This window comes from Heloderma suspectum, chromosome 3 (assembly GCF_057233095.1).
Source record: "Heloderma suspectum isolate Gila_16-S chromosome 3, 16-S_ref, whole genome shotgun sequence".
NCBI classification, from domain to species: Eukaryota; Metazoa; Chordata; class Lepidosauria; order Squamata; family Helodermatidae; genus Heloderma; species Heloderma suspectum.
Window position 1 is genome coordinate 320,067,311 of NC_139460.1, and position 14,981 is coordinate 320,082,291.

The 14,981-nt window shown below is 48.9% G+C and overlaps 1 protein-coding gene across 2 annotated transcripts in view; it reads left to right on the forward strand.

The window, feature by feature from the left end:
• The window catches only part of CLCN2 (chloride voltage-gated channel 2), a 91,848-nt gene that overhangs the window by 45,920 nt on the left and 30,947 nt on the right, over positions 1-14,981 (forward strand). For both annotated transcript variants that reach the window (XM_084847635.1, XM_084847636.1), the window contains exons 3-7: positions 5,738-5,869; positions 6,240-6,368; positions 8,411-8,544; positions 8,670-8,747; positions 9,705-9,783. In XM_084847635.1, coding sequence (XP_084703761.1) covers positions 5,738-5,869; positions 6,240-6,368; positions 8,411-8,544; positions 8,670-8,747; positions 9,705-9,783 — 552 coding nt within the window. The remainder of the gene's footprint in view (positions 1-5,737; positions 5,870-6,239; positions 6,369-8,410; positions 8,545-8,669; positions 8,748-9,704; positions 9,784-14,981) is intronic.

Sequence of the window (14,981 nt, forward strand, 5' to 3'; positions counted from 1 at the left end):
GCAAGAGTGCAACCCTGTTGATTTTCCCGGACCACTCAGTGGCTTTTAATACCGTCCCTCCTGCCTGGGTCACCTTGCAGGGATGGGGTTACTGGGCACTGCTCTTCAGTGGCATCAGCCATTCTTGGAAGGCCGTTCCAGAAGGTGAAGCAGTCCCAACCCATGACCTTTGTCCTGTGCGTGCCACAAGGCTCCATCTTGTCTCTCATGCTTTTCAGTATCTACATGAAATTACCCTGGAAGGTCATGCGGAGGTGTGGGCTGAAGTGTCCTTCTTCCTCTCGTTTCCATCATCTGATCCTGGGAAGGTGGTGGTAGAGGTTACAAATCAGGGCCTTCAAAGAGCCATTCAGAAATGGGTGGGGCTGAGCAACCTGAAACGTAGGCTGGGGAAGACCAAGCTGCAATCGGCCAGAGCGGCCTGAGTTTGGATATGCAGCATGCTTGGGGATGCTCCTTGGCCTAACACTTTCCTTGGGAGCCCAGTTTGGGGGTGGGGGTGGCCGAGGGGCGGCTTTTACTGACTTAAGCGAGTTCATCTGCTGTGGCCACTTTTTTTTTTTTTTCTCTAAGCTGTTTTGGTTGCATTAGACATACAAACAAGCTAGCAATAATACATCACATTAAGTCCACGCTGGCACCCTCCTGATGTGTTGGGCTACAGGCCCCACCCTCCCATGGCTGGCTGGGAATGATGGGGATCGTAGTCCGACACATCTTGAGGGTGCCAGCTTGAGGAAGGCTAGGCACTTCTCTGGTTTCACAGCTTTCTCAGTAACCATTCCTCTCCTCTCCATGACCCAGTTGATTTGAGAGCAGCAGAATTTGAACAATGGACTGAGAAACAATCTGTTCCTTTATCCTTAGATAAAGTTGGAGGTGGGGGTGGGAGTGCAGGACAGTCCTAGCCATGAATATTGGCACTGACTGTACAGAGGTTCTTTGTAGTTATTTCCCTTATCTTTCCAACAACCTTGTTGAAGTAGGTTAAGCACGGGCGCAAGAAAGCAAAAATCTCTACCCGTTGAGTTTCACAGTCGTGGAGTGGAAGTGTGAAGCTGTCTGTCCCATGTTGAGATGGCCAGGAAAAGGACTCGCATCAGTACTGGGTGTCCTTGGGCAGTTGCCGGGGGTCCAGCTCTCTGGCAGGACCCACCACTAACTCCTGCCCTGGACCACCTTCACATTTTTTCTTCCCCATCCTACCACTCCCAAGCAGCACTGGGCCACTAGGCCTAGCCGCCATTTACATTTCCCACAATGGCCCTGATGTAGCATTACCACAAGGCATTGTAGGACATTAAAAAGCTATCCCCCCACCCCTGGCCACTGCCATCTCGTAACCTGCCAGGGCCCATTGATGGAAGAGGGACACTGCCTGGGGGCACTTTGCCCAGGGCCCCCTCAAACCTGGACCCATTCTCTGTTACTGCTTAAAATGTGTACTGGCTTTGCAGCAAACGATGGTTTGGGAACTGCAGCACAGGGGCTCTGCTTTTTTTTTATTTTACTGCTTTGTTTTGCACTAGTCAGATCTCATCTGGAGTTGTATGTCCAGTTCTGGGCACCACACTTTAAGAAGGATCTGGACAAGGTTCAGAGGAGGGTAACAAAGATGGTCAGCAGTATGGAAAACAAGTCCTACGGGGAAAGGTTGAGGGAACTGGGCATGTTTATCCTGGAGAAGACTGGACCAGGGGGCGGGGGGGAACAGTGTCGATAGCATGCTTCAGATACCCAAAGAGCTGCTGCACAGAAGGGATCTAACCTGTAAGTTACAGGGGGGTGGATTTCGGTTGAACTTTAGCAGAAATGTCAAGCAGTAAGAGCATTTTGACAGTGGAACCAGTTGCTGGGATTGGGCGGGGGGCGGGGGGGATAGTGGGAAGCTGCCCTTTGCAGGAGTCTTTTAAGCAGAGGTTGGGCAGCCATTGGTTAGTTTATTTATTTAATTGATATCCCGACTTTACACCAAACAATGGTGCTCAAGGCGGCTAATGATAAGATCCCGATTAAAAGCAAAATATGGATTAAAACGTAACATGAGAACAAATAAATTAAAACCACAATTAAAAACGCAATGATAAATAAAATAAGCAGTATCCAACCAATTAAAAACCCCATCAGCAACAGACCAGCTTATATATTGGTTCCACCCTGGAAGGTGGTCTAGAAATCAGATAGAGAGAGAGAGAGAGAGAGAGAGAGAGTAGAGGCTGGTGGCTCCAATGTCAGTGGGGCAGTGGATCCTCTCCAGGTTTCAGTCAGATCCAGTAAGAACTCTAAAGGAGCGATCCAGTGTGCTTTTGCACTGACATCGGAGCCACCAGCCTCCACTGGATAGATATGCCAAAAACCTGCCTGAATAAAAATGCCTTTGCCTTCCCATGAAAGGACAACAGACAGGGGACCAACCTAGCCCCCGCTTTGCAGGGAGTTCCAGAGCCTCGGAGCAGCCACCAAGAAGGCCCAGTCTCGTGTCCCCACCAGATGTGTCTCTTATGGTGGTAGGACCAAGAAAAGAAGCTTCCACAAAGATCATAAAACCCTGGGCAGGCTCATATGGGAGAAGGCATTCAGTTGGGGGATACTTTAGCTCTAGCTTTCTTTCGTCAAGTGGGGGTGGGAGAGAATATTGGACTATGGGGCCCACAAATCCCCTTCAATCTCTATGATTCTACCAGAGAACAGGAAAGGAAAAGAAAGAAAGAGGGGTGGAATGTCAAAGAAGTTTATAATCAAGAGCCGTTTTACTATGGCTGTGGCGAGGAGCTGTTCTGATTAGCGTAGGTGAGCCGAGATTTTGTCAGTCTTACAACTACAGTTTGTGTTGTCTTGAACAAACGATTTTTAAAGCACTTTCTTAACATTTCAGAGCCCACCTCCTTATTTCCTATAACATAGCAAAAGGGGGAACCCGTTGCGTGTCGCTGAATCTGGGGCAGGGTGGTAAACTCTCCGCGGGGGGGGGGGGGGGCGCTACCGATCCACATGTATGTGAATTATAAACAGTCCTGGAGGAAACAGTGTTGTGACTAAATCTAAAAGTAACTTCTCAGCTAAACCCCTTATGCAAGCAAGGTTGCATAATTAAGGGGCGCATGTTTGTCTGGTTATGTAACTGGTTTCTGTGTAGAATTCCAAATCGCTGTCATGGAGCCTTGCCTTTCATTTGGCCCACGCGAGTTTCCCTCTCATTCAGAAGGATTGTTCAGACTCACCCAAAGCTTATATTTGGCTTGAAAACGCAGCTCCTCATTCAGGCTCATTCATGGTTTGTGCTGCACGGGCTGTCGACTTTACCGTCCCTGCCCAGGCAACTGTTCCTTCTTCGTTCTGAATAGATACTGTTTCCCCGGTCAAAGCAATCTTGTTTCACAGAATCTTCTAAAAATATTTTTAAAAATTAAATAAATCAGTGATATCCTTCCTGCCCCCGTCCCACCGCCCCTGAAAGTAATTGGTGATTTAAAAGAAAACAGAAAGAGAGCTGTCTTTGGTGTTGTGTGACTTTGCACAGCAATCCACTCATTTATTCATTTTGTTTATTATATTTCTATACCGCCCCATACCTGAAGCTCTTTGGGCAGTTTGCAAAAATTAAAAACCATTCAAATACATTATACAAAGTACAAAAATAATTTACATAAAAACATATAAACAGATAGCACAGACGTAGACAACACATATCTAAAAACAATTTTTAAACCATCAGCCAAAGACAATAAAAACTCATTATATGCTGCCAGATGCCTAAGAGAAGAGGGCAGTTTTAACCTGGCACCGAAAAGATAAAAATGTTGGTGCCAGGCGGGCCTCATCGGGGAGATCTTTCCATAATGGGGGGCTACCACTGAGAAGGCCCTCTCCCACAATCTACAACCCTACAGACTCCCAGCTTACACACGGTGTAAGTGAACACTGTGCTTACACATGCTGTATGCTGGCCTTTTCTGGCCTGGTGCCCTCCAGACGTGTTGCACCACAACTCCTATCATCCCCAGCCAGCTGTGGGTCCCTGCCGTCCATACATGTTCCAGAATGGTTGTTGGTCACTGCTTCTGATGTGGCCTTATACAAGGAATTTCCCTACATGTCTGTATCGCATGCACTCTTCAACCCAAACTGATGGCCTGGAATTTGGGAGCTCAGCATTACTTGTTAACTCTGGGGCTGCCCTTGCCCTGTTTGGGGCAGTGGGTGCAGGGGATACCTGATGGGCAAGTATCGGAGGCCTCATGGAGGCAGTGTGATCCAGTGGATATTCAGGTGGGTAAAGGCTTGGAAAGAAGGCTAGTAAGTCTTCTGACGTGGAGCTGTATGTGGCGTTGGGTGGAGTATTTGCTTGGTTTGCCCTCTGTAAAATGGAAATAGGGGCATGGCAGCTGCCATGCTTACTGGGGTGTACATATTTATATCCCACTCATATGTGTCAACTGCAGTGCACAAAGTGGTGTACCAGAAATTCCAGTTGCAACAGAAATCCCTAAAATCAGTAAGGCAACACACTGATAAAGCAAAGGCAAATGCTGCAGGTTAAACAAACCAACCAGCAAACACCCTGCAGAGATCACTCCACTAAAATGACATTAAAATGCCTCAGCCTGGAAGGCCAAAAGGCCGTTGGAATTTTGAAAAATGCCTTCAGCAGACGAAAGGTCAAGCGAGGGGGGGGCGGAAGGAGCCTTCCGAGGCCGGGAGTTCCACAACCTGAGTGCAGCCTGAGAAAAGGCCCGCTCTGGCCTCCGAGCCGGTCCTCTCTCCAGCACCCACACAAGACGGAGAGGAGAGGAGCAGCCCATCTAGTCCCTATGGAGTAGGGAGGCTCGGACTGGAGGAGACAGTCCGTCAGGTGAACCTGGCTCAAACTGTTCAGGGCCGGGAATGTTGATCCTCTTTCTGCCTGAGGGCCGAATGGCATTTTCGAGAAGCTCTTGGGTGCTGCATTCCAGGGGTGGACGGAACTGGAGGGAAAAGGGGTGGGGCCAAAAATCCTAAAAAGACCTGTATATTTTAGCTTAATGCAATTACTGCCCGTAACTAAGCCTTAGGAGGGGCATTTCAACCTTTTAGAATGGGGGAGAAAACTGCACAAAAGCCACAAAACCACAAAAGTGATGGGTGGTCAGGGGAGAGGGGGTGGGGCCAGGGGAGAGGGGTAGGGCACTCTGGGGAACCCCAGGGGGCAAAATTTGACCCCAAGGCCCATATACCCCTGATTTAAGGTTTAAAAGGCCATAACCAGAACTTTGAGTTCTGTTTGGAAACAAACTGGAAGCTGGCACAGCTGCTGTAAAAGAGGCAGAATGTGCAACCACAGTGGAGCACCCTTTTTTTTAATTATTATTATTACATTTCTATACTGCCCCATAGCTGAAGCTCTCTGGGCTTCTGTTGCAGTTGCAGTGCCCAAGGTGGTGGTCCAATTGCAAGAGAAATCCAGCACTTGAAGTGGTGGAAGCTTGAAAACGGAGGCCCGGGAGAAAGAGAGGCAGAGTCTCTTTGTGTGTCGGAGAAGGCCTGCTCAGACGTCCCTCTAGCCTCTGGCATGTCTGTCTCCTGCCACTTCCGGGCCCTCCAATTTCCTATGAAGAATTGTTTCCATAGCCTTGCAGAATCGTAGTTTCCTCCTTCTCCACAGCTCTCGCCTCCTGCACTGATGCACAACGTATATGTGCATGTCTGTCTGGCCCTTGCTCTCCATCCCTAGCGTGCGCCTTTCTCTCTCTTCCCGCAGTCTGTACTGTGCGATGCCAAAAGTTCCTCATCTCCAAGGTGGGCGAGGACTGGATCTTCCTCATCCTGTTGGGACTACTCATGGCCCTGGTGAGCTGGGCCATGGACTTTGCCATAGCCACCTGCCTGCAAGGTAAGGAAGGTGGTGGGTGTAGGTGGTGGAGTGTAGGGGAAGGTTAGCACTCCCGTTTGTAAGCTGGGTGGGGAAGCTAGATTCAGAAGACCACGGGGCTGGTGGGTTTGTGGGAAGGAGTTGAAGGAAAAGGGAAATGGCTTCTTCTGGGGGTGTCCTGGGTGGGGGAGCATCCCAGGCAGATGGTAGGGATGGAGGAGAATTTTGTTCAGAGCACATTTTGATAAGACCTTAACCCAATTTGCACTGCTTGGATCCTTGGGCCTGGATAGCAGAAGCCATGATGAGTAGCTGCCCAGCGAGAATGTCTCTCTTGCATACCTATATGCATGCTGTCTCTTTCTTTCTCTTGTTTTGTGTCTCTGTGCAGCCCAGAAGTGGATGTACGGTGGGCTGGATGCTAATATCTTCCTGCAATACATGGCCTGGGTCACCTACCCTGTTGTGCTCATCACTTTTTCAGCTGGCTTCACCCAGATCTTGGCTCCGCAGGCTGTGGGTGAGTCCTCGGTAGGGATGTCAGAGGAATCCATCTGGTGGGTAGAGCTCGTTGAGTTTTTATCAGCTTGGCCCCCAGGACTTTGGCTCATTTCCTGTGTGCTGGGAAATTGTGTAAATAGAAATTTGCACAAATTACAGCTGCAGTTTGCCTATTTTGTGCAAATTTTGACTGTAATATGTGTAATTGCGCAAATTATGGCTGTAGTTCGTGCAAATTACACAAATTGCAGGTTCAGTTTGTGCAAATTTCTATTTATGCATATTTTTTTTAATGGAAAAAGTTCCCAGATTTTGGGGAAAACCACAGCTCAGCTTGCAAGTATAAGCTGAGTCGGGGGGCACTGTGGAAATCTGACAACCCCAAAAGGGCTGGATTTCCCAGCGATGGACATCGCTAGTCCTGGGAGACAGGATATCTGTTGGGAGAACCTTTAGCCGCCTTGTGCTAAACCTTTCTACCCCAATTTATATTGGACCGACTGGGGGAAGATTTCTCTGCCATAAGATACTTCTGTGTACTGGACCCAGGGAATTTCCCCTAATAGGCTTTTCTTTCCATGTGAACTGACAGACCTCACTTTCAACCCTTATGGGGCATTTCCATGATGGGTGCTCACCTTTTCCTGCTTTTAGAAGGAGGTAAAGATGCAATGGGAGGGGCTCCATCATGCTGAAACTGGGTCATTCAGGGCTGTGCAAGATCCCATAATTTGGGGTCACCGCCAAAGGGGGAGTGACAAGGGCGAGGGCACCTCCTCGTTGAGCAACTGTGTGTGTGTGTGTGTGTGTGCATGCATGTGCATGTCTTGGGTGAGTGAGCGATCCCAGGGTGAGAGCATGGGATAGCTGGGGGGGCGGGCTGAGGTCCAGCCATCCCTTAGGTGAGAGCTGGGGGCGGGGGCGGCAATGACAAGGGTGAGAGGCTAGACATCGCCTGGATGACAGCCTTATGAGAGTGTAGAAATGTGGACTGCTGGAGCAGGGAGGTAGAGTAGGCATATTTTAATTTAAGGTTGTTGCTACAGCCTTTTACCAGCCAGTTTGTTTGTCGGGCTGTACTGGCCTTTTGTTATTACTTTTGCATGTGCTAAGGTGAATCCCGGGGTGGGGGGGGATGAACAGGGTGCCCCTAAAACATGACTTTTTACCAAAGCTTTTGCGGGCTAATTGGATTCCCTGAGTTTGCACACCATTTTAATTGTTTTATTGTTTTAGATTTTAAATTGGTATTAGCTAGCTTGATGATTTAATATGTTTTTAGGTATTTAAGTTATTTATTGTTTTATAGTATTTACATTTATTTTATCTGTACTCCACCCTGAGATCTTAATTATATAGTGTGGGATACAAATGTTTTAAATAAAATCAAATAAATACATAATAATTGCACTACCAAAATTGGAACTGGGCAGCAAATTCAGCTTCCTAAGAATCTAGGAGGGACAGCAGGTAATAATTTTAAAGAACCAAGCCTCTAGCCCAGGGATGGGCCAAATGAAGCCCCCCCTCCTCTAGAGTGGCCCCCATTGTCATGAAAAATTGGTGGTTTGCCACTGAATTTTAGTGGCAAACTGCTATGGAAGCTTCAAAAGAACAACCTGAGCTTGTTTTCAAGCTAAATGTGTCCCTCTGAAGCTTCCATAGCTGTTTGTTGCCAAAATTCAGGGGCAAACCACCATTTTTTTTCCACCACAGCAGCATGGTTGTCCACCTCTTCTCTAGAGCCTATGATATGCTTGAAAGTGCATGGGCAAAGCCTCACAAAACCTTGAGAAGCCAGCGTGGGGCTGAGCAAGATGTCTTCTAATGGTCCATGCCTCATCAGCATCATTCCTTGCCCCTCCTGGTGACTTGCAGCAACAACCTCATATCTTGCACAGTTCCTCTGAAGCTTGCCACATGGGTCAATTAAACTGGTCAAATAGTCCATAAAGCCAAGAATGTCCTGGTGTACGTGGAAGCTTAACTTTTGAATTTCATGATGGCGTCATCTGTTAGTGAGGGATCCCTCTTTCTCTCTCCCTCTCCCTCTCTCTCCAGGCTCTGGCATCCCCGAAATGAAGACCATTCTGCGGGGCGTGGTGCTGAAGGAATACCTGACCCTCAAGACCTTTGTGGCCAAAGTGATTGGCCTGACATGCGCTCTAGGCAGTGGGATGCCTTTGGGCAAAGAGGTGAGGGGGCCCGTGGGACCGTTGTGCTGCAGGCAGCTTTGGGCCGGAGAATGTCTTGGAGGGAGAGCTCTGGATGTGTCTGTATTGGGGGTCCCCATTCATTCCTCCCTCTCTTCCTTGTGTAGGGACCTTTCGTCCACATAGCCAGCATGTGTGCTGCCCTCCTCAGCAAATTCCTCTCACTCTTTGGTGGCATCTATGAGGTGAGCACCTGATGGGCAGGGTTGCGGCTGGTGCAGGGTGAGAACTGTGCAGAGCAGGGCACTAGGGCGGAGTGGTACGGCCAAGAAGCGCAGGGGACTGGATATAATACAGCCAGCAGGAGCCCAGTTCAAATCTTAGTCCTCTGGGTGAGCTTAGCGAAGCCATTCTGTCCTACCTTCAGTCCTCCAGTCTGCAAAATGGGAGTAGTAGTACAGGTCTGATTTACTGGGTAGTTGCAAAGATTCCTGCAGTAATATATGCATGAAGCTCTTTAGCCCTTGAGAAAGGCTCTACAGAATCTATTTATTTATTTTCTTGTTGTTATTAATTCCGGGAGCAGGTTGCTAGGAGATCTTTATACTCCCATTCTGGCAGCACAGTTCTTGGCACAATTCAGAATGCTGGTTTTGCCTAGCCTGGTGTGAATTAAAACTGGACGGTCACAGAAGCCAGGTTTGTTGGGAGGTTAGGGCTGAGAGGGTTTTCTAGTAGTTATGAGATGAGGTGTAAGTGCCCTGCTGAGCTGCTTACCCCTCCCCATGATTGGCAAAAGGCAGGGATGCTCATGGGAAACTGCTCTTCCCATGGTTCCCGATGGCCCCAGACTCTATGTGCTTGCAGCCATTTTTATAGCTTAGGTCTGGATGACTTCCATCCCTCCCTTCTCCTTCTCCTTCCTGATTTTGGTAAAGGGGCAGCCTGCAGGCCTTTCGATGACATTTTTGCAAGTGCAAGGTGATCGATTCAGAATGGGCTGTAAATGACTGTATCTTGAATGGGCACCTTCTCTGAATCCAGCAAGGGGGAGCCACCCACCACTAGCTCTAGATGTAGCTGTTTTTGCTCCCTTCACACTAGTCTTCCCCGTTGCTTCCCCGCCTTGCATGCTGATCCTTCAGCCTGGCTGGAGACTCCCTCACGGCTCTTGCACGCCTCTCAGCGACTTCTTTTTTCAGAACGAATCCCGTAACATCGAGATGCTGGCAGCCGCCTGTGCTGTGGGCGTCGGCTGCTGCTTTGCTGCTCCCATTGGAGGTAAGGCTGATGCTTGCAGCTTCTCCGCCACCTATCCCTGCCCCTGGCCGAGATACCATCCTCCCTTTCCCAAGTTCTTGGGATGAGTGGGAGTGGAGCGGGGAGGGCTGCTGCGGAGAGGCCATACCTGAGTGACAGGACTCCCTGCTCTGCGTGCAGAGGGTTCCGGGTTCAATACCTGGCATCGCCAGCTACAGAATGCCATATAATGGCACTGGGAAAGGATCTCTCTCTGGGGCTGCTGTGCTGGTCAGGACAGACCAGTCTTCCCCAACCTGGTGCCTTCCTGATGTGTTGAACTACAACTCCCATAATCCCACAGCCAGACTGGGATAGATAATGCTGAGCTGGATATACCAATGGTTGGGCTGTATCCAAGGCATCTTCATATGTAAATATGCCTGGCAGAGCTGAGGGCTGTAGGTGGCACAGAAAGTTACGTAACATCTTCAGTCCTTAATGCTTCGTAATAAAAGGAATAAGAACAGCGCCTGTGGCGTTCGCCTTAGGTGTTACAGAGAAGTGGCTATGGCAGTTAAAGACTTGTGAACCCTTGCAGGGTAAGCGTCCAAAGAAGCAACTTGCAGGTAGGGATGTCAGAGGAATACATCCAGGGGGTGAAGTTTGCCAAACTTTCATCAGCTCAGCCCCCTGGACTTCAGCTCGCTTACCTACGAGCTGGTCTGACTCAATGCAGATTTTGTTGAACCACCTCATGGAGTTTGGGGTTTGTTTTCTCAAAGTGCATCATGCAGATGCACTTTGCGTAATTTGCACAAATTTCAGCCCTAATTTACACAAATTGAAGCTGTAATATGCTCAATTTGCATCTGCATATTATGGCTTCGATTTGCATAAATGTCGATATAAGAAGTGGGGGGGAAACCAAGAAGATTTCCCGGATTTCAAGAAGAAGTCCATGGCTTGGCTTGCAAATGCAAGCCAAGCCTTGGGCTCCAGGGAAATTTGGTGAGACTAAAATGGGCCGCATTTCCCTGCGACAGCCATCCCTAGTCACAGGCTCCTGAGCAGTGAGCTGCGCGGGCAGAGAGTCGCAACCAAAATTTCACCTTGAGAGGAAAAATCAAGTGAATTTTTGGGAGGCTGGTGTCAGGGTTGCCTCTGAGCACAGGGAGTGGCTCAGTGGCTCAGATTCTGAAGAGGAATTGCAGGAGGTGGAGGAGGAAATTTCCCAGGCTTGTCCAGAGATAGAGACACAGACTCCTCAGGCTTCAAAGGTCCAGCTGGACGGAGAGGGCCTCTCTTCACACACCCCTGTGAGAGATAGCGAACAGGGAGAGGTGGGGCTTGGAGAGCCTGGATTCTTAGATGCCAGGCAGAAACGCAGAGCCAAGAGAGAGATGGCAGGGGTGGCACTTAGACGGTTTGCCCAATTGGCCCGGTGTGAACAGCGGTGCTTAGAGGCCACACGAGAGAGAGAGCGATCCCCCACCGCCACCCCTTAAATTAGGACAGTAGCCCGCCTTTTCTTCAAAGGGTGGGCAACTTTTGTAGCTTTCCTCTGAACTCCCTGAAGGTGTTTCTTTTGTAGACTGTGAGTCACTGACCATTTGCATCTGTATGACCCATTGAAGTAGTGGAGTAAAAGCCGAGAACTGAAGCCTCTTGTCTGTGTTTTGATTTGGCTTCTGAAGCTTACAGCAGGGGCAAAAGGGAATCCTGACACCTGGGGAGGGGGCAGGGTTCCTTTTCAGGTAACACCTCTGAGGAATTTTGAGGGAAGCCCAACACAGCTGTGATAAGGCTAGCAAGATTTTCTCCAGGTACCTTCACCTGACCCATGGCCACTGCCTCCAAAGCAGGAATGCAGAACCTCAGTGCTGAGAGCCATATCTGGCCCTTCTGGGGTCCTGATCTGGCCCTCCAGGGTTGCCCAGATGGTCACACTCCCTTCCCTTAGCCCAGCCTCTTTCCCCCCAGCTACCGATTGTTTGGTCGTTTCCCGGCTGTTGTGCAGTTTCCCCCATTCTGAAAGGTTGAACTGCCTCTCCTGAGGCTGAGTGACCGGCAGGAAGAGCCTCGTTCTATAACATGCTCATATTTCTATGTACATTTTTGGCCCTGCCCCTCTTGCCTTTGGCCCCACCCACCACTGGAATGCAGCCCCTGGACGTTTGTCCAAAAGGGGATTCCCCGCTCAGTCTCCAAAAGGTTCTGCACCCCTGGTCCAAAGTCCTTTCCTGGACCACTTCCTTCTGTACTGCCGATGGATGGACGCTCTTCATATCTCAAGCGATAGCTCCTCCTTCCTCCAAAGTCCAGACTCCCTGGGTCCTAGCATTCTCTCTCTCCCGCTCTGCCTGCTCCAGAAGCCATTTGCTAAGGTCCAAAGCTGCCCAGAAAGAGGAGTGAGGCTGGAGACATTGTTCACTGTTGCTGCCGCCTCCACCTTCAGCAAGGGAAAGCTGAGGCGCCCTGCAGTGGGGTGTTTTGTTGGCTTTCAACAGTATGAAGAGGGATCAGAAAAAACAGCTGAACCAAAATCAAAAAAAGGCACAGCTGCATCAATTGGATTCCCAATGCATTTCGACACTGGTCCTTATCAAGAGTCTTCTTTGAAGAAGCAAGGGAGAGGGAATCCTCCAGAAGAATTAAGAGATTTTCCCTTGATAAAGACCACTGTCAAAACACGTTGGGCATTTGGTTGGTGCAGCGGTTCCTTTTTTGATTTTGCTTCGTTAGCTTTCCCCAGTTGATGAGTGGGGGGCAAAGCTAAAAAGCTTTTACCAGGGATTGATTTGCAGGGACAGTTCAGGTTTGAAGGTAGGACTGGATTACATCTGAATGATGTGCTCTGAGCTCTCATTTTATCATCCATCTGTTTTCAGCGGAAGGATGGATGCTGTCTCTCAACCTAGAAGTTAACCCTGGTGCCTGAGCTGTTCCCAGAATGCCTTGGGTGCCAGCACCACAGACGGTGGCTACTTTCACTGTGGAAAGCAGAGCCCAGGGAAATTCTGGGATATCTCCATGTGATTGCAGTGTCTGCGCCTGAACTCTCCTCCTTCAGGGGCAGGCAGGCAGGAAAGCGTTATGTGCTTTTTCCTCTTACAATGGGTGCTAATACAAGGGAACAAAGTATAGGGCCAACTTCAGAAGTGTTTACTGTATGGGGGTGGGGTGGGGGATGAATAAGGCCACCTCTCTCAGCTTCCTCCTTCCAGATGGGCAGGCGAATCCTGGAAGACGTACACAGTTCTGGCCCTCTCCCAAAGCACATCTTTGCTTCTGCTCAGTACAAAGGTCATGCTGGCCTCAAAGTTCTTGCTCCCTGGTCCTAGATCCGCGGGAACTGGCTGTGGGGCATGCCGAGGTGGAAAAGCACTCTGCATGTGCTTAAGTGAAGACTTTCATTTAGCCCAACCCAAGATGGAGCCCTGGGCCTGACTAAAGGAGGGTTAGGCATCCTGGTGCCCTCCATAACTCCCATAATTCCTTAGCAGTAGTCATGCAGGCTGGACTGATGGGAGTTGTAGTCCAAAGCATCTGGAGGGCACCAGGTTGCTGACCCCAGACTAAACTTTTGGGGAACCCAGGAGCTTGAGCTTAAAAGGAAAGGTTTCTTCTCTTCCCACAGTGTGGGCGAGGGAAAGACCATGAGGCTTCCCCAAGCTGCATTGCATCTCTGTTGCCTTGTGGGTTTCAGATTCTGCGCTGCGAGGCTGGCGTGGCTCCAGAGTGGTGTTTGGGGTTGTGCGGGGAGCCCTCTCTCTCTCTCTCTCTCTCCAGTTGCAGGCATAATGTCATCTCCTCCTTTCCCCCTTCTGCCAATGCTCGCCCAGGCAGGCCCTTCTGCGCAGCCTGACTTCCTCGCCGCTTTGCGCTCCTAGGTTGGTGACTCATCTCACTCTCTTTGCTTGCTGACATCTGTGCCAGGCACCGTCTCCATCTGTGTGTCTCCTGCTCCGCCGTGTCTTTCCCTACGGGCCCTGGGGTTTCCCAGCTCTCCCAAAGAAAGAAGGCAAGGGGTGGAGGGAGAGAGACCATTTCTGATTTGCATAGATTTCTCAGTTTTGCATTCACTGGGGTGGAGCCTGAGAGAAGAGGTGCACTTTTTTCTTTTTTTAAAAAACCCACCGGCTGTGGGGCAAAATTACCACCAATGGGTGCCGGGGGGGGGGGGCAGGGGTCTGGACTAAGTGGCAACCTTATTGGCTCCCACCCAACCTGGTCTGCCTCTTTAAGAATAATCACACATACACACAAAATAACACACACTCACCCACACTGCTTTTAGATGCTGTACAGATTTCATTTTTAGTCTTTCATTAGGCATTGACCTCCTGTTTAGGCTGTTTTACTGTAGACGTCCCATAATCATATCCATAAGGTTATAGACTAAAAATTATAATTAGTAAATTCCTTTGGGGTTTTTTTGGTGATCTTGAGTTGTTATTATGTATGTTTTTCTTTTTGTGGCCTTTGTTTTGTTAACTTTATTTTGAAATAGAATAAAATTTCATGATAAAAAAAGAAAAAAAATCCAGTCTGCAGTAGTTGTGGGAAGGAAGGAATCAAATGTACTGTTAAGAGTACAGACGGACAAATCTCTCAATTTCAGTTTCTCTCAATTTCATTTTTCCAGTCTTAAGTTCAGATTTTTTCCAATCTTATTTATTATTATTTGTTTATTACATTTCTGTACTACCCACTAGCCGAAGCTCTCTGGGAGGTTCACAACACAAAACTTAAAACCTTAAAATATAGTGACATAATAAACGTAATATAAAAAGATAAAAACCATATGTTGAAAACAGAATAAAACCAAAGTAAGAACTGGGGGGAAAGCCAGCAGCAGGGCAAAGATTTAAGAACACATTAATACGATGTTTAAAACTGAAGGGCTAAAAAGCCTGGGAGAATAAAAGGTCTTCATCTGGCACCAAAAAGATCACAGGTGGGCCTCTCTGGGGAGGGGATTCCACAGACAGGAGGCCACCACTGAAAAGTCAACATTTTACAGCTGATCTGGAGGAAGATTGGTGTGTGTGTGTGGGGAAGCAAATGCATTGGGTTTCCTGTGAGTCTCTCTTACAAGAATGAAACTTTCCACTCAGGGCAGAACTAGACATGCCAAGAGATGTGCAGCTGCCATTGCTCTGGGTCTCTCTTCCTCACCTTTGCATTATGTGTTTCCCTTCTCTCACCTCATTTCATTGGCTGCTGGCTGTGGGGGT